At 31.3% G+C, this 18,239-nt stretch overlaps 1 protein-coding gene across 1 annotated transcript; it reads left to right on the top strand.

Moving 5' to 3' along the window:
• The first annotated feature begins 8,370 nt into the window (after positions 1-8,370).
• Positions 8,371-9,349, top strand: LOC11437385 (uncharacterized). Its single transcript, XM_003615170.2, has 4 exons — positions 8,371-8,499; positions 8,613-8,666; positions 8,753-8,899; positions 8,987-9,349. The coding sequence occupies exons 1-4, from the start codon at positions 8,371-8,373 to the stop codon at positions 9,347-9,349; spliced, it is 693 nt and encodes a 230-aa protein (XP_003615218.2).
• The last annotated feature ends 8,890 nt before the right edge of the window (positions 9,350-18,239 follow it).

Raw genomic sequence — 18,239 nt, 5'->3', positions numbered from 1 at the left:
CGTTGGACTTCTTCTTTCACACACACATGCAACAACAACAAATTAAAGGCTTTTAAGGTAAGCTTTTATATTAAGGGTTAATTAAGTTTTTGGTCCCTATAAATATCTGCAGTTTTGTTTTTAGTCCCTATAAAAATAAATCACACTTTTTAGTCCTTACAAAATTTTTCGTTAGTGTTTTTAGTCCCTGTTAAATTAAAATTTGTTTAATTATGCTTAAAATTTTAAATTTTTTAATGATTTTTTACATACTTGTTTAAAACATTATAAAAGGTTCCGCCAAAATAAATTAGCTCAAAATTTTATTTTTAGGTCCAAATTTTCGTTAGTTTTATCTTGAATTTTTGGCGTTTTAAAAAAATTATATTTAATTCATTACATGTTAAAAAATTCTAATTTTATTATAAAAGAGATTATTATAATGTTCTTAACATGTCTGTTAAAAAACATTTAAAAATATAAAAATTTAAGTATAATTAAACAAATTTCAATTTAACAGGGACCAACACATACTTTTAGTCCTTGTAAAATTAAAATTTGCTTAATTGTGTTTAAACTTTTAAATTTGTAACATATATTTTTCACATACTTACTTAGAATATTATACTAAATTCCTCCGCAAAAAAGTAACTTAAAATTTTATTATTAGGTCCAAATTTTTATTAATATAATTTTGAAAATTTGGCTTTTAGAAAAATTCATATTTAATTCTTTACATGTTAAAAAAACTAAAAATTTTTTACAAAAGAGTGTCTTACGATGTTATGAACATGTATGTAAAAAATATTTTAAAAATTTAGAAGTTTAAGCATAATTAAACAAATTTTAATTTAACAGGGACTAAAAACACTAACAGGAAATTTTGTAAGGACTAAAAAATGTGATTTATTTTTATAGGGACTAAAAACAAAACTGCAGATATTTATAGGGACCAAAAACTTAATTAACCCTTATATTAATATCCTTAGTTATTTGAAACTGATTTCTTTTTTTTGCACAAGCTAAAATTTGAAACTGATTTCTTGATTACTACTTATTTGATACATGCAACAAAAAAATCTCATTTATCAAAGAAAGAAAAAGTTTTGATTTGTATAAGTGGGTTTTTGCGAGGAAATGAAATTGGTTATAAGTCAACAAAAAAAACTTATGTTTTGCTGGTATAATTTTTGATAATTAATTTTGTTGTTGTTTTCAAAGATCTATTTTTTTTTAATCTCTGGTCTATAATAAAATCAATAAAAGGAATGATTTACATGATAGAAAAAAAGAAATAACTTTTTTTTTTAATTTCATGTGTAAACTGTGTTTACTATTTTTTTCTATATAGAAAAAACAGTTTTTTAACTTATTTTTATAAAAACATTAATGAAAAAGAAATTCATTTTAAGTTTTGTTATTTATTATTATGTTTATATTTTATTTTATATACAGAAAATCAGTCTAGTGTGACTGGTAGAAGAGAAACTTTTAACCCTCCTGTAAAATGAAGTGGAAGAACATACTTTGAGCTTAGCAAATTGTAAAGAGAAAAAAGTGAACAAAGACTCTTGATAAGAGAATTCTAAGATGTTCTTGTTGAAAATGTTTTTTGGATCTATGTTTCTTCATCATTTTCTTATTTTAATTTAGAGAGGAATAACATTTTTTTGGACAATTTGTTAGATACAGTTTGTTATATACTATATTATATAAATCTACAAAAGTAGGTTTGATAGATTTTTGTTTGACATAATAGATATACTTTATTTAGACATAAAAGAATAAAAAATTAAAACTTTTGAATAAAATAAGAATAAAAGTGTAATTAGCTTGACATGATGATATGGAAAAAAAAAATATGAAAATACTTTTTAGCAACGAGGCTTCACCATAAATTCGTAATTAGCACTAAAAGCAATTCAAAACTAGAATGGTAAAGGCTAGACATTTAGTCATAAAAGATTTGTGAAAACTGAAGGAGTTTAGTGCAAAACTCAGTAACTAAAGGATTGAAATGCAAAGATAATGGATGCAAACTTTGAAATAAAAAAATTAAAAAAAAATTGTTGTTACAAATATTAACGACAATTATACAAATTTTCATCATTTTAACAAGAGAAAGTGTTTGTTCAATTTCAAAAAATATGCTTTAAAAAAAGTCAATCCAACTTGATGCGATAAAATTTGAATGTTGTTTTTGAGAGAGAACATAGTGTCATGTTTTACAAATATTGAAGAAAATTTCATTGGAAATAACTACACTTATTTTTTTTGAGGGAAAATAACTACACTTATAATGTTTCTGATTCAGTTAAGAATTCTCTTATTTGTATGTTTTTTTCTACATTTATATGTACTGTTGTAATTATTATGCAATAAATTAGTATGTTCAACCATATTTTATTCTACAAATGGATTTGGTAAATAATTATATTATGATATTTTTGAAATTGACCAAGTCTTACAGTATAGATACTTCGAGTACATATTGTGGAACCGTATTACTTTCTGCTTAAAACTAGAAGTATTAATTAATGTAATTTTCTTTTGTTAGAATTTTACAAAATTTTCCCCATCTTGAAATACACATTGATGCTTAGAATGTGCTTGAGCTCTCGTTGAAATTTCATGGTGTAGGAGGTTGTTGGAAACAATGCATTTAACCTTTTTCCCCTCCCTTTTTTTATTAATGTTTTGCATGCTTTGAAGGTACTTATCAATTGCTTAATATTATACTTTTTTTAGTGGCTGGTGTTTGAATCCGGAATATATTGTCTATACCAACTAAGCTAAATTTAGGAAGACTAATATTATACTTGTTTAATTATATACTACTACTCTTTATATTATTTTTATTCATTACAATGTCATTGTCATCTATAACTATTTGCCTTTTGTGCTAAAAATAATCAATTAATTTTGATGTTAACATACTCTTGCAACCACTTGTGTGTAAATTGTGTATAAGAATTTGTTTTTCAATGTGGAATAAATCGCATGAATATCAAAATTTCAATTCTTTCAATAGGCAATGTTATGTCTATCGAATCTGGCGTAGTTGTGATGATTCACCACCGAATTGTGATAGTTGTGTTGTGACAAATAGAGAAACAGATCAAATTGTGAAGTTAACAAATTTAATTTAGTATACCATCTTTTGAATAATAAAGAAGACAAAGCATAAATCACGAACCAATTACCTACGGTTCACATATCCAAGTAAATTTTTTTTTGTTAGTCTCACATTGAATAAATATGATTTTTGAGAGAGTTTATAAAGATGAGACACTCCTCACCGTACAAGCCGGCTTTGTATGAATGAATTAGTTCCCGATTTTCGTGTCATGGTATCAGAGTCTATCAGATCACTCGGTGGGATTTAGTCCCACATCAAATGGATATGATTCTTGATAATAGTTTTGTTGTTGTCACGGTTCATTTCCTGGTCCCATCTATCAATATCAATATTTGTTTAATCTTCAAATAATTTCCCTTCCAATTGAAAGGGAATCCAACCATTTTTTTCCTTTCCAATTTCTTTTTGCAGTGGAATAATGGTTTGTATATTTGGCTAATTTAAAGGAAAATGTGGTTAGAAACAAAGAAAATCAATCTTAAACAAACTTAGTGTTAAATTGCCTAATCTTATACCAAATCTATACAAGTACATTTTTAGTCCAAATCTCTATGTGGACCGAAACAACTTCCCTTTTAACAAAGTATGATTTATTACAATCCGTCAAAAAAAAAAAAAGTATGATTTATTACAATCATAATTTAGAAACTTATTACTATGGTGCATGCACGGATCTAAGGCCAACCAATTGGGGGCAGCTGCCATCTCAAACTTGAGTTAAGATTATCTTCATTTATAATTTTTTCATTTATTTTATTTAGAGAGATAGAGACACATAAAAAAGTAAAAAGTTAATGATGGTGGAACTCACTTAATGGTAGGATTCACCATCTATTTTTTGTGTCTATCTCTTTCCAAATTGCATCTTCTATTTATTTTTATAAATGGAGAGGATCTTAACACAACAAACTTATATATGTTTTGCTATTAGTGATTGTATAATTTGTGTTAGATCTCGCAAAATGAAAAATTACCCTCACAAAAAAATATTGAATTGGATTTATGAATAAATAAACGCGTAAAATTATGAGAGATAAATTGGTGGATGATTATTTGCTCACATATAGAGAAAAATATGTATGTGATAGTGTTGAAATGAAAAAATCATGCTATAATTTTAAAATATGAAGACATACATATAAATATAATTAGTAGATATTGATGTGTCTCCAATTTTTTGGTACAAAATGATATAATTTTTGTATTCTCCAATTTTTGCATCTTGATAATTATGTCTTTATTGTATCACTCTTGCATTGATTTATTTTTATATAAATGTTGAGTATAAAATTTTGTCCCCGCAAATCAAAATTTCTAGATCCGTCCCTGCTATGGTGTAGAAGATAGATGCATATTTTTATAATATCAAAATTTATAATTTAGAATAATTATTTTTTCAAAACGACCTATAATTTAGGACGTAGTGAGTAAAATTTAGTGAGATGAAACAATTAATTTAGAGCAATCAGAATGATTGTTTAAGTGATGATTCATTTTCTTATATACATAGTTGAACTCTTTTTACTTCTTAGTTCTCACAATCCTTGCGTTCCTTTCTCCCTCTCTACCCACTACTAAAAAAGAAAAAATTAGTGAGGAAAATTTAGAGAGGGAAAACGTGAAATCCCTCTCTAATTCCGTCACTAAATTTTGCGACCAAAGAATTTATTAGCAATTTTATTTTTTTCGTCACTAATTTCCCTCCCTAATTTTTCTTTTATTAGTAGTGACCACTTACTTATTTTGTTTCACTTTTCTTTCCTGAACTCTTTCTTCTTGCAGATTTATTTTTTGTTTCATGAATTCCAAAAGCATATATGATAATAAGAATGCATGATTTTTTTTTGTTTTTTTTTTTTTTTTTATAAGGGAAACATTGAAACAATTTATACTTTTGTTGGATGTTGCATAGATAGACATAAGCAAAAACTAAAATAGAAAAGAAATATGTTAAATAATTTAATCGACCAAACGAGGTTCTCTCTAAAGTTATTTGTTGAAGCTTTGTTATTGTTATATAATATTATAAGGTGTCCACTCTTTTTCTTATTTTGTTAATTTATATTACTACATTTTTATATCCTATTATCATGAATTTTAACATGAAATTGATTGCTTTTACCATTGTATGATTGGTCTAGGCCAAATCCACCATATTGGGTGAGATAGACGAGTGATTGTTGAGCTACAAGATTTATACCATCATGTCACTTTTATTTAATTCTTTAACATAAAAAACTTGGCATATGTTTTAGGAATATGTCACTTGCAATTTACAAACCACTATTCTTTCATGTTTGATTGTCTTCAATTTTCAAGCTGCATAATATACATTTCTTTTTAATTTTTGCTTCATTTGGTTGTCTATTCCTTTGTTTGAGTTATCGCTGTGGTACAAGAATATACACATTAAAATTTTGGGGTTAATAGTGTTTTTCATCTCTGTCATATAGGTCATTTTCGATTATCGCACCTGTAAGATTTTTGGTTTGATTTGCATCCTTGTAAAACTTTTTTTTTTCAGAAAACACCCCTCCCCCATCCAACTCAGCAAATTCGCTTACGTGGCGCTGATTTGGCTTTTTTTTCATTTTTTATTTTTTTTAATTGGCCACGTGTTAAAAATATATCCACATCAGATTTTATTTTTAAAGTATTTGAAAATAAATTTAAAAATATCCAGTTATTTTCCAAAATTTTAAAAAATCGAAAAATAATTTTTAAAAAGTTCAAAAAAAATATTAAGATTTTTTACGAAATATAAAAAAACAGAAAAATAGTCATATTTGTTTCCAAAAAATTTAAAAATTAAAAAGAAAATTAGATTTTTTTTTCAAAAATTTAAAAAATCAGAAAATATAATCAGATTTTTTTTTTAAATTCTGGAATTTAATTTTCAAAATTACAAAAGAGGTCAGATTTTTTTTTTTTTTTTTTAAAAAAAATCTGAATTTTTTTTAAAAATCTGTATACAAATATAGAAAAAATTCAGATTTTTTATTCGAAAATTTTATTCCACAATTTTAATATCATATTGGGAAAAAACATCATTTCATTCCACAAATATAAGATTTATGATTTCTACCTCCTCTAAGGAAAAGCTTAATTCTAGGAAAAATGGAATTTCCATGACTTTTTTAAAACCCTCTAAATTTGTATCCAAATTTTTAAAAATTAAATTTTTTTCCAGAATTTTTTTAAAAAATCTCACCTTTTTTTTAATTTGAAAATTAAATTCCAGAATTTTTTAAAATCTTTTTAATTGAAAAAAATCTTAATAGTTTTTTTTTCTTCTAATTTTTGAAAAAAAAATCTAATTTTTTTTTCGATTTTTCTGTTTTTTTTATATTTCGGAAAAAATCTTAATATTTTTTCTGAACTTTGTTAAAATTATTTTTTCGACTTTTGGAAAAAAAAAACTGAGGATTTTTATTGTTTTTATAATTTTTTAAAATTAAAATCTGATGTGGAAATATTTTTTTACGCGTGGCCAATTAAAAATAATAAAAAATGAAAAAAAATGCCAAATCAGCGCATCGATGTTAACTGTGTGAAATAATTTGAAATATCCAGGGTTCCTTGCTGAAATCGTCTTGAATGTCGGAAACGCAAAATATGTCGCCTTGTGAGAATCATTGTTCAAGAATTTTCCAAACAAGTGCAGCTTCATCAATCAACAATGTTTTTGAGGAAAAATTTCAGCAAATTGAAGGATCCACATATGATAGAACTCTCAAAGATTTTACTTTTACATCTTGAACATGCCAACCAAATCCGAAGCCAAGCAACACATTATCATATCATATTAGCAATGCTTCAACCAAGACCATCACTTTTTACTGTTTAACTGCATAATTTAGTGTAGAAAAATAATATCAAAATCTGCATATAATGATATAACAGTTGCAACATTGAATAAAGTGTTTTTACTCACCTTCCATCCACAATCTAGATGCCAATATTTCGCTATATATAACAGTTCCTTTATGGTTAGCATTTGCCCTTCTTGAACTTTATCTTCTTCTCCAAATCATGTCACCAAAAGAACAATTAGAAACTTGAATAATCACCAACCATTCACTCATTCTTCTCTTTCACGTGGCCACCATAAGCCTGTCATAAATGCGGCTCTCCTATGGTGACGTTCTCTTTCTTCTCTCTCACGTTGTCGTTCTCTTTCTTCTCTTTCACGTAGTCTTTGACGCAGGTATTTGATTAAAAACCAAATATCTGCGCCAACGGCATACAACAAAACCGTTCCGACGGCCGTCCCAATTACTAAAAGAACTAGACCCTTTCTAATAAAGGGGGTCGTCGGAGGTGGAGGAGGATACATAATTATGTGAACGAAATAAACACAAGCGAATATATATATATATATATATATTTTATTATTTAGAGATGTTAAATTAAATAATTATTTTAATCATTATTAGAAAGTGTTTTCTTACTCCCTAAGTTTTGTTAAAATATTTTGAAACGCAATCTAAAATATTTTGCTATGCACTCCAATAAATTTTGATACTGAGTACTCAATTTAAGATATTTTTGTACTAAATCTATCTAATATGTGAATTTTCTCTTTAAATAGAGAACTCACGTAGTTTATTCTACACACCGAAAAACACTTCCAAAATTTGAGATTAGAGAGGTGAATTTTGAAAATGATGATCAATGTATTTTTATTTGTCATTTGTTTGGCGAATAGCCATATGTTGCGTTCGAGCTCGTATGATTCCACAAGATTTAAAGGATCTCAACAGCGGCAACACCACTGATGTATGTATACTCCCTTTATAGTTACAGTCATGTATTTACTTTTGACTTTGACTCAAACCAAGTGCTTCTTTTACTTGAATTTGGTCTCTTAATTTAATATGTTTTATTTGTTGTATTGAAATTAATTTTAGTATACAAAGTTTTGATATATAATTGATCATTGCATTGATATTAATTTTGAGATAACCTATATTGACATATTAATTGTTTGGTCAAAATCTTGTTGTTTAACATGTATTTCTTTGGATTTTGTATAGTTATTGGTATTGTTATGATCATTCAGATGTTTAGAAGTGATTTTTTTTTTTTTTTTTTAATTTTGTTTTTAGTTTCTATTTTTCGTTGGCTTTACCGTTTATTTTGATACTTTTATGTAATAATTACCGTTGTAACTTTTCGATTTTAAACGCTCCTTATGATATTGAGTTTTATAGTTTGCGGGAGTAATTCTCCGTCCAACAATTGGTACTAAGATGCACGGAGTTAGTGGAACAGTTAGTGTTTATAATCCAATTGTTGAGAAGGATCAAACGAGTTCTGCAGTTATATGGGTTCGAAGTGGACCTCCAGATAATTCTAATATAATCACAATTGGATGGCATGTGAGTATAAATTTATGTAATTTTTTTTATTTTTTTTTTGAGTTTTTTGTGAACAGCTTGTTAATTTTGTAATATTATATACAATGTCTAACATAGACTCAAAATTATGTTAGGTGCTTCCTCAATTATACAATGACGACCTAACTCATTTTTTTGTCTTTTGGACGGTAAGTTTTTTAAAATGTTTTTAATATTGTTTACCACTAAGATCTTATAACTTGATGGCATATAAAAGCTTTTGGTAAATTAACAGAATGATTCTTTCAAGAAGACGGGATGCTACAATTTAGATTGTTCAGGTTTTGTTCAAGCCGATAATACAATTACTCCAGGTCAATCATTCAACAAAACATCCTTCCTTAATGGACTTGTTATCAATCTTCCACTTTCTATCTTCCAGGTAATTTTCATATTATTGGTATTTCTTTTATAATTTTCTTGACAAAAAACAATTGGTATTCTCATAAAAGTTGATCAATGTATGCAGGATCCAACAACAAAAGATTGGTGGGTTAGTGTAGAGAAGAAGGAAATTGGATATTTTCCGGCATCTTTATTCTCGAACATGACATACGTTGATGAAGTGGCGTGGATGGCTATAACAACAACTCCTTTGGGTACCCGTAGTCCTTCAATGGGATGCGGAGAATTTCCCATGGGCATTTCAAATCATGGGTCTTATTTTAAGAATCCTGAATTTGTTAATGATTTTGGACAAAATCAACCACTTGAAAAAGACGATGGACATATTTACACTTCCAAATTTGTATGCTTTGGTGCTGAATACATTGAGGACAAAGATGTTGGATTATCAGTTGAATTTGGAGGACCTGCGGGGTGTAACGCTTAATTGCTTAATCATTCGTACCTAATTGCTTGAAAGTTTCCAAAATTAAATTCAAATATAGTTTTATACCATTTCTCATATTGTGTATTTCCAAAATATAAAAAAGTTGTGAATGGCATTGCTAATTCATTGAGGAATAGATACTATGACTATTAAATAATGAGAATAAGGCCAATACATCAACAGAGTAATGAGAACTGAGAGCATATTATGACGGTTATATTGCAAACCAAGATCGAACTTGTGCAGAAATAAAGCAACCAAAAGTAGAGACGATAACCTAAAAGAGCAAATTCAAACACAAGTAGAAATAATAATACTGATAATGGGAAGCAAAAGAATGCTTGCAGCTCGCGAATGTGTGTAAGATGAGGCTGCAGTGACGCGATGAGTTTTGGGGCTCGTGGTTGAAATCACAGTGTTGGAATTCATGATGTGTAGGTGAGCCATCCATTCAAAGTTAAGCATTTTCAACTATAAAAAATCCTGTGTATATTCGATGCAATTCTATCTAGAACACTCGATGATTAGACACTGGATGCTCATGATAGCCACATCAGTTTCAATCAAGAAGCCTAATGCACCCCGTACAACACAATTTGTCAGCTACAAAGCAGTAGCCACCAACACATAATCCAAGCAGAAATAAATGGCTTGCTTCCACCTGTTAATAAGCGGCTAAAGACTTCAACAAGCCAAAATAGGTAAGGAATTCCCTTTACGCGCCTGAATCGCCAACATGATTAAATAACATAATATAGGAGCGTCAATTTTGAAGGGCAACAAACGCAACACTATATAGGGGAAATCAGCATAACCAACACACCAGCAAGAATTCAATATGCTCTTTATTTTAAAGACTCGATATACTCATCTAGTTTTATTGCATAACACAACACAATGTTATATTTTGATAAAGAAAAAAAGGAAGAATGAAATTCAATACGTTCTTTGCTTAAGAACTTAAAATTTCCTCAAGCAAAATATTTAGCCTGAATGGTAGGAGACAACCAATATATCCAATTCAAGACTCACAAAAACCATAAAATACATATCAAAATCGCAAACTTCATGCTAAATAATAGTTCTTTTTTATAATCAAGCCAATAGTATAGGCAATTCCACATGAAAATAAATCGCTCGCATTCACAATTCACACATACAGATAAATCCCTCTTCCATTAGAATATGCAAATAGGTGAGCTTCTCAGGAGACATTAAGAAATTCTTCCATCTTTCTTGCGTTGTTTTCTTCATAGTTTCCAACAATAGATTGTCGAGAAAACGAACTGCACAAAAATAAAATATAATCACATCTTCTCAATCTAAGCATTTAAACAAAACACATTTCCCATATATATATACCTAAGTGGTTTGAGGCAAACTATAGCTCAATGCATTGTTGTCTTTGGACAGCATGAAAAACATTATAACTACTACTGGTTTTTCTTGAATGAACATGATCAAAAAACACAGACACGCATGATCAGAGAGCACGAGTAAAAATGGTATTGCCTGTCGTAACCCTATTGAGCCTTGGAATCCGATTCATCTAAACTTTCAATGACAAAAACAAAATGGGCATCACCTGTTACAAGAACTATATACATCAACACAAGTTTTATTCAAAATACAAAAACTTGATAGGAATTATACCAATTAAAATCTTAACAAGTGCTAGCAATTACCATGTCACCAATAAATGGAATGTGGGGGAAATCAATTTCTTGTTAAATAAACAAAACAAAAATTTAAAAGTAGAATAAAGATTTTTGTGTACAAATAAAAATTAAATAATTGTGTTTTTTACAATAAATAAAATAATTATTGGAGGTCCACATTGTTCTAGTTTTTTTTATTCTTTTATTTGAAGAGGTGCAAACACAAACCACAAAATTCGATGTGGGGAATCCGTTGTAAGGTTTAGTGAGTTTGCAACTTAGGCCCCGTTTAGATAAACAGCTTATATAGATGCTTATGGCATTAGGGCTTATAATATTAGAGCTTACATCATAAGCTCTTATACTTGATAAGCTATTTATGTTTAGATATGTACACTAAAAAGTACTTACATAAATTGAAGTTTTTGGATCTGACATTACATAAGCAATTATCGAAATTTTAAATATTTTTAATTTAACAAAAAAAATCAAAGAATCGAACCACAAAAATCAAAGATAATAGTGTACAGTTTGTTACCAAAAAAAGACAAGTTAAGTTTGTTTTATTTATTCAGTTTCATTTTGTTACGAAACAAAAAAAATAATAAAAATCTTCCTTCAAAAATAAAAATTCTTAGTTATGTGTGTTACTTTGGTAAGATAAGTATATAGCAATTTTGTTACTCATGCACCGCCAAAGATAACTAACATTATAATTAAAATATATGTTTGTTTCTAAAAACAAAAACAAAAAAATTAAAATATATGTTTTAAAAATGTGGATCCAGGGAGAATCGAATGAGGTTACATAAATTCATAAGCTCCTTGTTAAGCCGGAGGGTAAGCTGAAAATTTAGGCTTATTAAAATATGGCATAAGCAGCTTATGAAACTATGATAAACTATTTTTATTTATTTACTCAAACACCTTTAAAAAGGCTTATGGGAGTAGATAAGCCCATATAAGCTCAAAATAAGCCAATCCAAACGGGGCCTTATTCGTATGGATTTAATCAAATTATATGAAATAAATACTTATATATAAAAGATGTTTTATGAACTAATTAAAAAATATGGTATAATAGAGTGATTTAATTGGAAGAATGTACAAAAATAAAACTTTTAAAGTTTTGAGTGTAAATCCTATTAATCATATCATACTAAGACCATTTACCATGGTGAAAAACATTCAACAACACTCAACATCTACTTCTTTTTTTTTTTTCAATTGATGGAAAACAAATTAATCTAAACAATGAGGAGAGAGAGAGAAGAGAGAGAAGGAGCGAGGCGATTTCAGGATAGGGGAAAAGGGATACAAGGGGCATCTCAGGGAAACAAAGGTGAGGTGAGAGGTCCTCCACCAGCAGCCACAAGGCGTGGTGGTCCTTATAAGGACAAAGTGCCTACAATCTCCTTCTTTGTCTCTAACTTTTCAGAGGAGGTTACCATGGAAGACCTTTGGAAGCTTTTTCTCAAGTTTGGTAGGGTGTGGGAGGTTTTCATTGCAAAGAAACTTGACAAGTGGGGTAGAAGATTTGCTTTCATCAAGTTTAGGGAGGTGGCGGATGTGGTGGAGCTTGAGGAGAGTTTGAAGGAGGTGTGGTGGGGAAACCTAAAACTAAAGGTGAACCTTTCAAGGTTTGATAGAGAAGACAAAGGGGGTCAGATTATTCCAGCTAGTAAGAAGGCAGTGGGTGTTGGGAAGCCGATGGTGGCCGGAATTTCGTATCGGAATGTGTTGGAGGGTAAGAGTCCGGTGGAAGTTCCTGCTCTTGAGTTTCTCCCGGATGATGTGATGTTAGAAGAGCTGTGGAATGCCATGGTGGGTCGATTGTTGTTTCATCTGGAAGCTGATGCCTTGCAAACTTGTTTATTCATGGAAGGGTGGAGCGACATTAAAGTGGTGCCCTTGGGGGAGAAGCTTGTTCTGTTAAAAGAAGATAGGAATGGGGTTATAGCGGAAGCAAGGGCAGCAAAGAAGAATTGGTGGTGTGCAACGTTCATTGAAGTGGTGCCTTGGTCACCTAACATTGTGGCTACCTCTAGGAGAACTTGGGTGCAAATTAGAGGCATCCCTTTGCATATTTGGAAGGAAGATTTTTTCAAAAAAGTGAGGTCTTTCTTTGGAACTTTCATTGACTTTGATGAAGAAACAACCACTAGAAATAGAATGGATGTGGCCAATCTCTTGATTTCCACTAAGAGGATGGGAAGAATTGATGAAGAGATGAAGGTTAAAGTTATGGGAGCTGTCTTTAGTATTTGGGTGGTGGAGGGTGTTCCCATGTTTAAAGAAGGGGAGGTGGAGTCTGAGATGTCTAAAGAGAGGTATGGGGTCTGGGAGGAGGAAGAGGAGGGGCGGCCGGACATGGATGTGGAGGAGGAGGACTCCATTTCCGTGTTAGGATGAAGGTTCCCAGGAAGAGGGAGAAGAAACAGTACCTGCTGGCAGTCTAGGAGCTGATTGTGACATACTCCCTCCTATGTCATCACTAGAGGGTGTAAGACTTAAAGGCTATTCCGAGGGGCCTATTCCATTTTTGCAGGAAAAGGAGAGGGTTTTGTGTGATAAAGAACCTGTTGTTCAAGTGGATGATGGACATGTGTCCAAGTTTGTGGAGGAAGTTTTGATGTTGGAAAGTGGGGGAGCGTGTAAGGCTAGAGAGGGGGGCCACTAGTTGCCAAATGGCGCTTTGGGGGAGGTGGGATGTGTGACCCACTAGCTTGCCTCCTCCCAGGAAACAGTTGCGCGCGTGGCTGCCTCCTCTAAGGATTCAGAGACGCGCGTAGAGGATTCTTTGGGGGCCCATGTTCATGCTGCGCAGGTCAACTGTGTGGGGCTAGGAGGTTTTGATTTTTTGCAGACGGGTGGGGCAGAGGTTGGATCGGGTCAGTGGTTGGGAGGTGGATCACTTGGGCCTTGTAATGTCAATGGGCTTGTTTCTCATGCTAAAGATTTGGACTCTGAAGAGACAATTTCAGATTACACAAATACTCAAGACAACTTCATTCACAGGAGGGGCAGAAAGAAAAACAACAATAGAGGAAAAGCAGCCCTTGTAGGTGTTCCAATATGTTTTCAATTTGCGAAGGCGATCAAGGATGGCAAGGGAGGTGTGAAACGAAAGGGGGGTTTAGGTGCAACAAGCTCGAAAATTTTAGAGCAGTCGATGGAGAGGGGAGACAAGGTGGTGGAAGAATCATTAGGCGCTCTAAATGTAGGTGGTGGTGGTCCGGGGACTTCGGCTTCGGGTCTTCGGTTGATTTTGGAGGAATCGGGGGCTTTGGAATCGGAAACTCCTTTGATAGCTTTGTCAGGTACTTGTAGGAAGGAATTAGATGCTTCCCGCATTTTTTCCTTGCAAAAATATAATGGTATTAACTTTGAGGTGGTGGATAAAACAACGGTGTCTAAATTGACGGAACTTGAAGATATTGAAGTTTCAAGAACATCATGAATGGATAAACTCAGATGAACATTCTTGTGAATGTTCTGATCGTATGAATATTGCAATGAACATTCTGATCATTTGAACATTCTGACCTGATGAACATTCTGAACTCAGGAACATTCTGAAGAGTGTGAGATTGAGATGGATCTATCTGATTTGTATCAGATGACATCAAGGGGTTTAGTTTAAGGCCCTTAGTGATCAGTAATCAATCTTTATTGGGATTTTTCATGATTAACAATTTTTCTTTAAGAAAATTGAATCTATCCTCAACAAGGGGTTTTGTGAAAATGTCAGCCAATTGATTTTCAGTATCAACAAGCTTAATGCAATATTCTTTTTCTGAACATGGTCTCTATTGAAATGATGTTTTATTTCAATATGCTTAGACCTAGAATGCTGAATAGGATTCTTAGAAAGATTAATTGCACTTGTATTGTCACAATAAATAGGAACACTTGTGTACCTTAGAGAGTAATCTTCCAGCTGATTTCTTACCCATAAAATTTGAGAGCAGCAACTAGCTGCAGATACATACTCAGCTTCAGTTGTGGAGAGTGCAATAGTGTTTTGCTTTCTACAAGACCATCCAATCAATGCTTGTCCTAAGAATTGACAGGATCCACTTGTGCTCTTCCTCTCAACTTTGTCTCCAGCATAATCAGCATCACAATAGGCTACAAGATCAAAACTAGAACCTTTTCTATACCAAAGGCCAAGATCAGTAGTACCTACTAGATATCTAAAGATTCTTTTAACTGCAGTTAAGTGAGATTCTTTTGCACATGTTTGAAATCTAGCACATAATCCTACTGCAAACACTATATCAGGTCTGCTAGCAGTCAAATATAATAATGAACCTATCATGCCTCTATATTCTTTTTCAGAAATAGATTTTCCACTCTCATCCTTATCTAAACTTGAAGATGGATGCATAGGGGTGCTCATGATTTTTGCCTCATTCATTTTATATTTCTTAAGAATGTCTTTGACATACTTTTCTTGACTTATGAAAATTCCATTTGAATGTTGTTTGATTTGTAAACCAAGGAAAAAACCAAGTTCACCCATCATGCTCATCTCAAATTCACTTTGCATAAGGTTGGAAAATTCTTCACACATTTTTATTTTAGTAGCACCAAAAATGATGTCATCCACATATACTTGAACAATAAGCAAGTCAGTATTATGTGTTTTTCTAAAAAGTGTGGTATCAATTTTTCCTCTTGAAAAACCATTTTCAATTAAAAATGTGCTAAGTCTGTCATACCAAGCTCTAGGAGCTTGTTTAAGACCATAAATAGCTTTTGTTAATTTGAAAACATGATTTGGTTTTTCTTTGTCTATGAATCCAGGTGGTTGACTTACATAAACTTCTTCATTTAGAAAACCATTTAAAAATGCACTTTTCACATCCATTTGAAAAAGTTTAATGCTTTTATGTGCAGCATAAGCAAGAAGAATTCTAATTGCTTCTAACCTTGCAACTGGTGCAAAAGTCTCATCATAGTCAATACCTTCTTGTTGGTTGTAACCTTGAGCAACTAACCTTGCTTTGTTTCTGACAACCTTACCTTCTTCATCAAGTTTGTTTCTGAAAACCCATGTTGTTCCAATGATGGTTTTATCTTGATTATTTGGAACCAAGTTCCAAACTTTGTTTCTTTCAAACTGAGAAAGTTCTTCCTTCATGGCCTCAATCCAAGAGTCATCAATAATGGCTTCATTGATTGACTTGGGTTCCATTTGAGAGATCATTGTCATGTTGTTATCTTGAAAGGACAATCTGGTTCTTACACCATCAGTTGTGCTTCCAATGATTTGATCAGTAGGATGATCCCCTACCATTCTCCAGCTTCTAGGTGGACTTTGAAAAGATTGATCCTGAACATTCTGATCATCTTCTTTCTCTACTGTGTTCACAGTATTTTGAATTGGAACATTCTGAAGTGTTGGTACTTCAGTGTCTTCATTCTCTTTAGGTTGAGAATGTTCATCATATTCATCAAATATGATATGCATACTAATTTCAACTGTCTGGGTTTTTAGATTGTACACTCTATAACCTTTAGAAGTTGTAGAGTATCCTAAAAAGAGGATCAAACTTACCCAATTTTTCTTTATTGTTCAGTATGTAACAATAGCAGCCAAATATGTGAAAGTAAGATATGATAGGTTTAATATTTTTCCAGAGTTCATATGGGGTTTTGTTAAGAACCTTTCTTATAGAAACTCTATTCAAAATGTAACAAGATGTGTTAATGGCTTCTGCCCAAAAGTAATTTTCAACATTTGATTCATTTAACATTGTTCTTGCCATTTCTTGCAAGGTTCTATTTTTTCTTTCAACAACTCCATTTTGTTGTGGAGTTCTTGCACAAGAAAAATTATGTTTAATACCATTTTCATCAAAGAATGTTTTGAAGGATGCATTTTCAAATTCTCCTCCATGATGACTCCTAACTGTGATGATATTATAACCTTTTTCATTTTGAACTCTTTTGCAAAAGTTTTGAAATGCTTCAAAAGATTCATCTTTATGTTTTAAAAATAGAACCCATGTAAATCTGGAGAAATCATCAACAATAACAAATCCATATCTTTTGCCAGTTAGACTTGCAGTTTGAACAGGACCAAAAAGATCAATATGAAGAAGCTCTAAAGGTTTCTGAGTTGAGATAAACTCAATAGTTTTAAAACTACTTTTTACTTGTTTACCTTTAACACATGCTTCACAGATTTTGTCCTTTTCAAAGCTAATCTTAGGCAAACCTCTAACTAGATCAAGTTGAGAAAGTTTAGCAATGGTTTTCATGCTTATATGACCAGCCCTTTTGTGCCAGATCCATTTGTCTTTTTCAAGAGACATAAAACAAGATTCAGCAGGCATATCATTCAGTTCTAAAACATATAAGTTCTTTCTTCTTGAACCAGAGAAAAACAATTTGTTAGAGGAGGTTTGTCTGACTTCACATATGTTAGGTTTAAAGATAACTTCAAATCCACTATCACACAATTGACTTATGCTAAGTAGATTATGTTTTAAACCTTCCACATACTGAACATTTTCTATTTTAGTAGAGTTAAGATTACCTATAGTACCTTTACCTCTGCTTTTACCTTTGTCATTGTTTCCAAATGTCACTAGTCCTCCATCCTTCTTTTCAAAAGTTAGAAAACAATTCCTGTCACCTGTCATGTGCCTAGAACAACCACTATCCAGGTACCATGGTTTTGTTCTTGCACCCTGAGGCAGGACCTACATTTGACAAGATAAAAATTTTAGGTACCCATGTAATGTTGGGTCCTTGAGGGTTAATTCTTCTAAGAGATCTTTTCTAAAAGTAACATTCTGTCTTTTATGATCAGATTTGTTACAGTAGAAACATGTCTTCTTAGTCTTTTCAGCCTTTTGTGAACTTTCTGATCTATTGAGATGAGAACGTTCTGAACTAAGATTTAAATTGTTTTGTTTGACAAATTTTTTCTTAACATGACATACTGATTCATTATGTCCATACTTATCACAGAAACAGCATTTAACTCTTATTTTAGCTTTAGGTACAAAACTTTCAATAATTTTGCTTGGATCCTTAAAGCCTAAGCCAGATTTCTTAGTACTTTCATTTTGAGATCCTACTATGTTTTGAAAAGTTTCTGTAGATTTTATAAACCCTGTCAGATCCTTTTTCAATGTTTCAACTTCCTTTTTCAAAAGTATGTTTTCCTTTTGTACTTCAGAAGGTACAGACATATTGCCTTTTTGTTTTCTGTTTAT

Source organism: Medicago truncatula, chromosome 5, assembly GCF_003473485.1.
Source record: "Medicago truncatula cultivar Jemalong A17 chromosome 5, MtrunA17r5.0-ANR, whole genome shotgun sequence".
Classification (NCBI taxonomy): domain Eukaryota; kingdom Viridiplantae; phylum Streptophyta; class Magnoliopsida; order Fabales; family Fabaceae; genus Medicago; species Medicago truncatula.
This window is presented reverse-complemented; position numbering and strand designations above follow the sequence as displayed.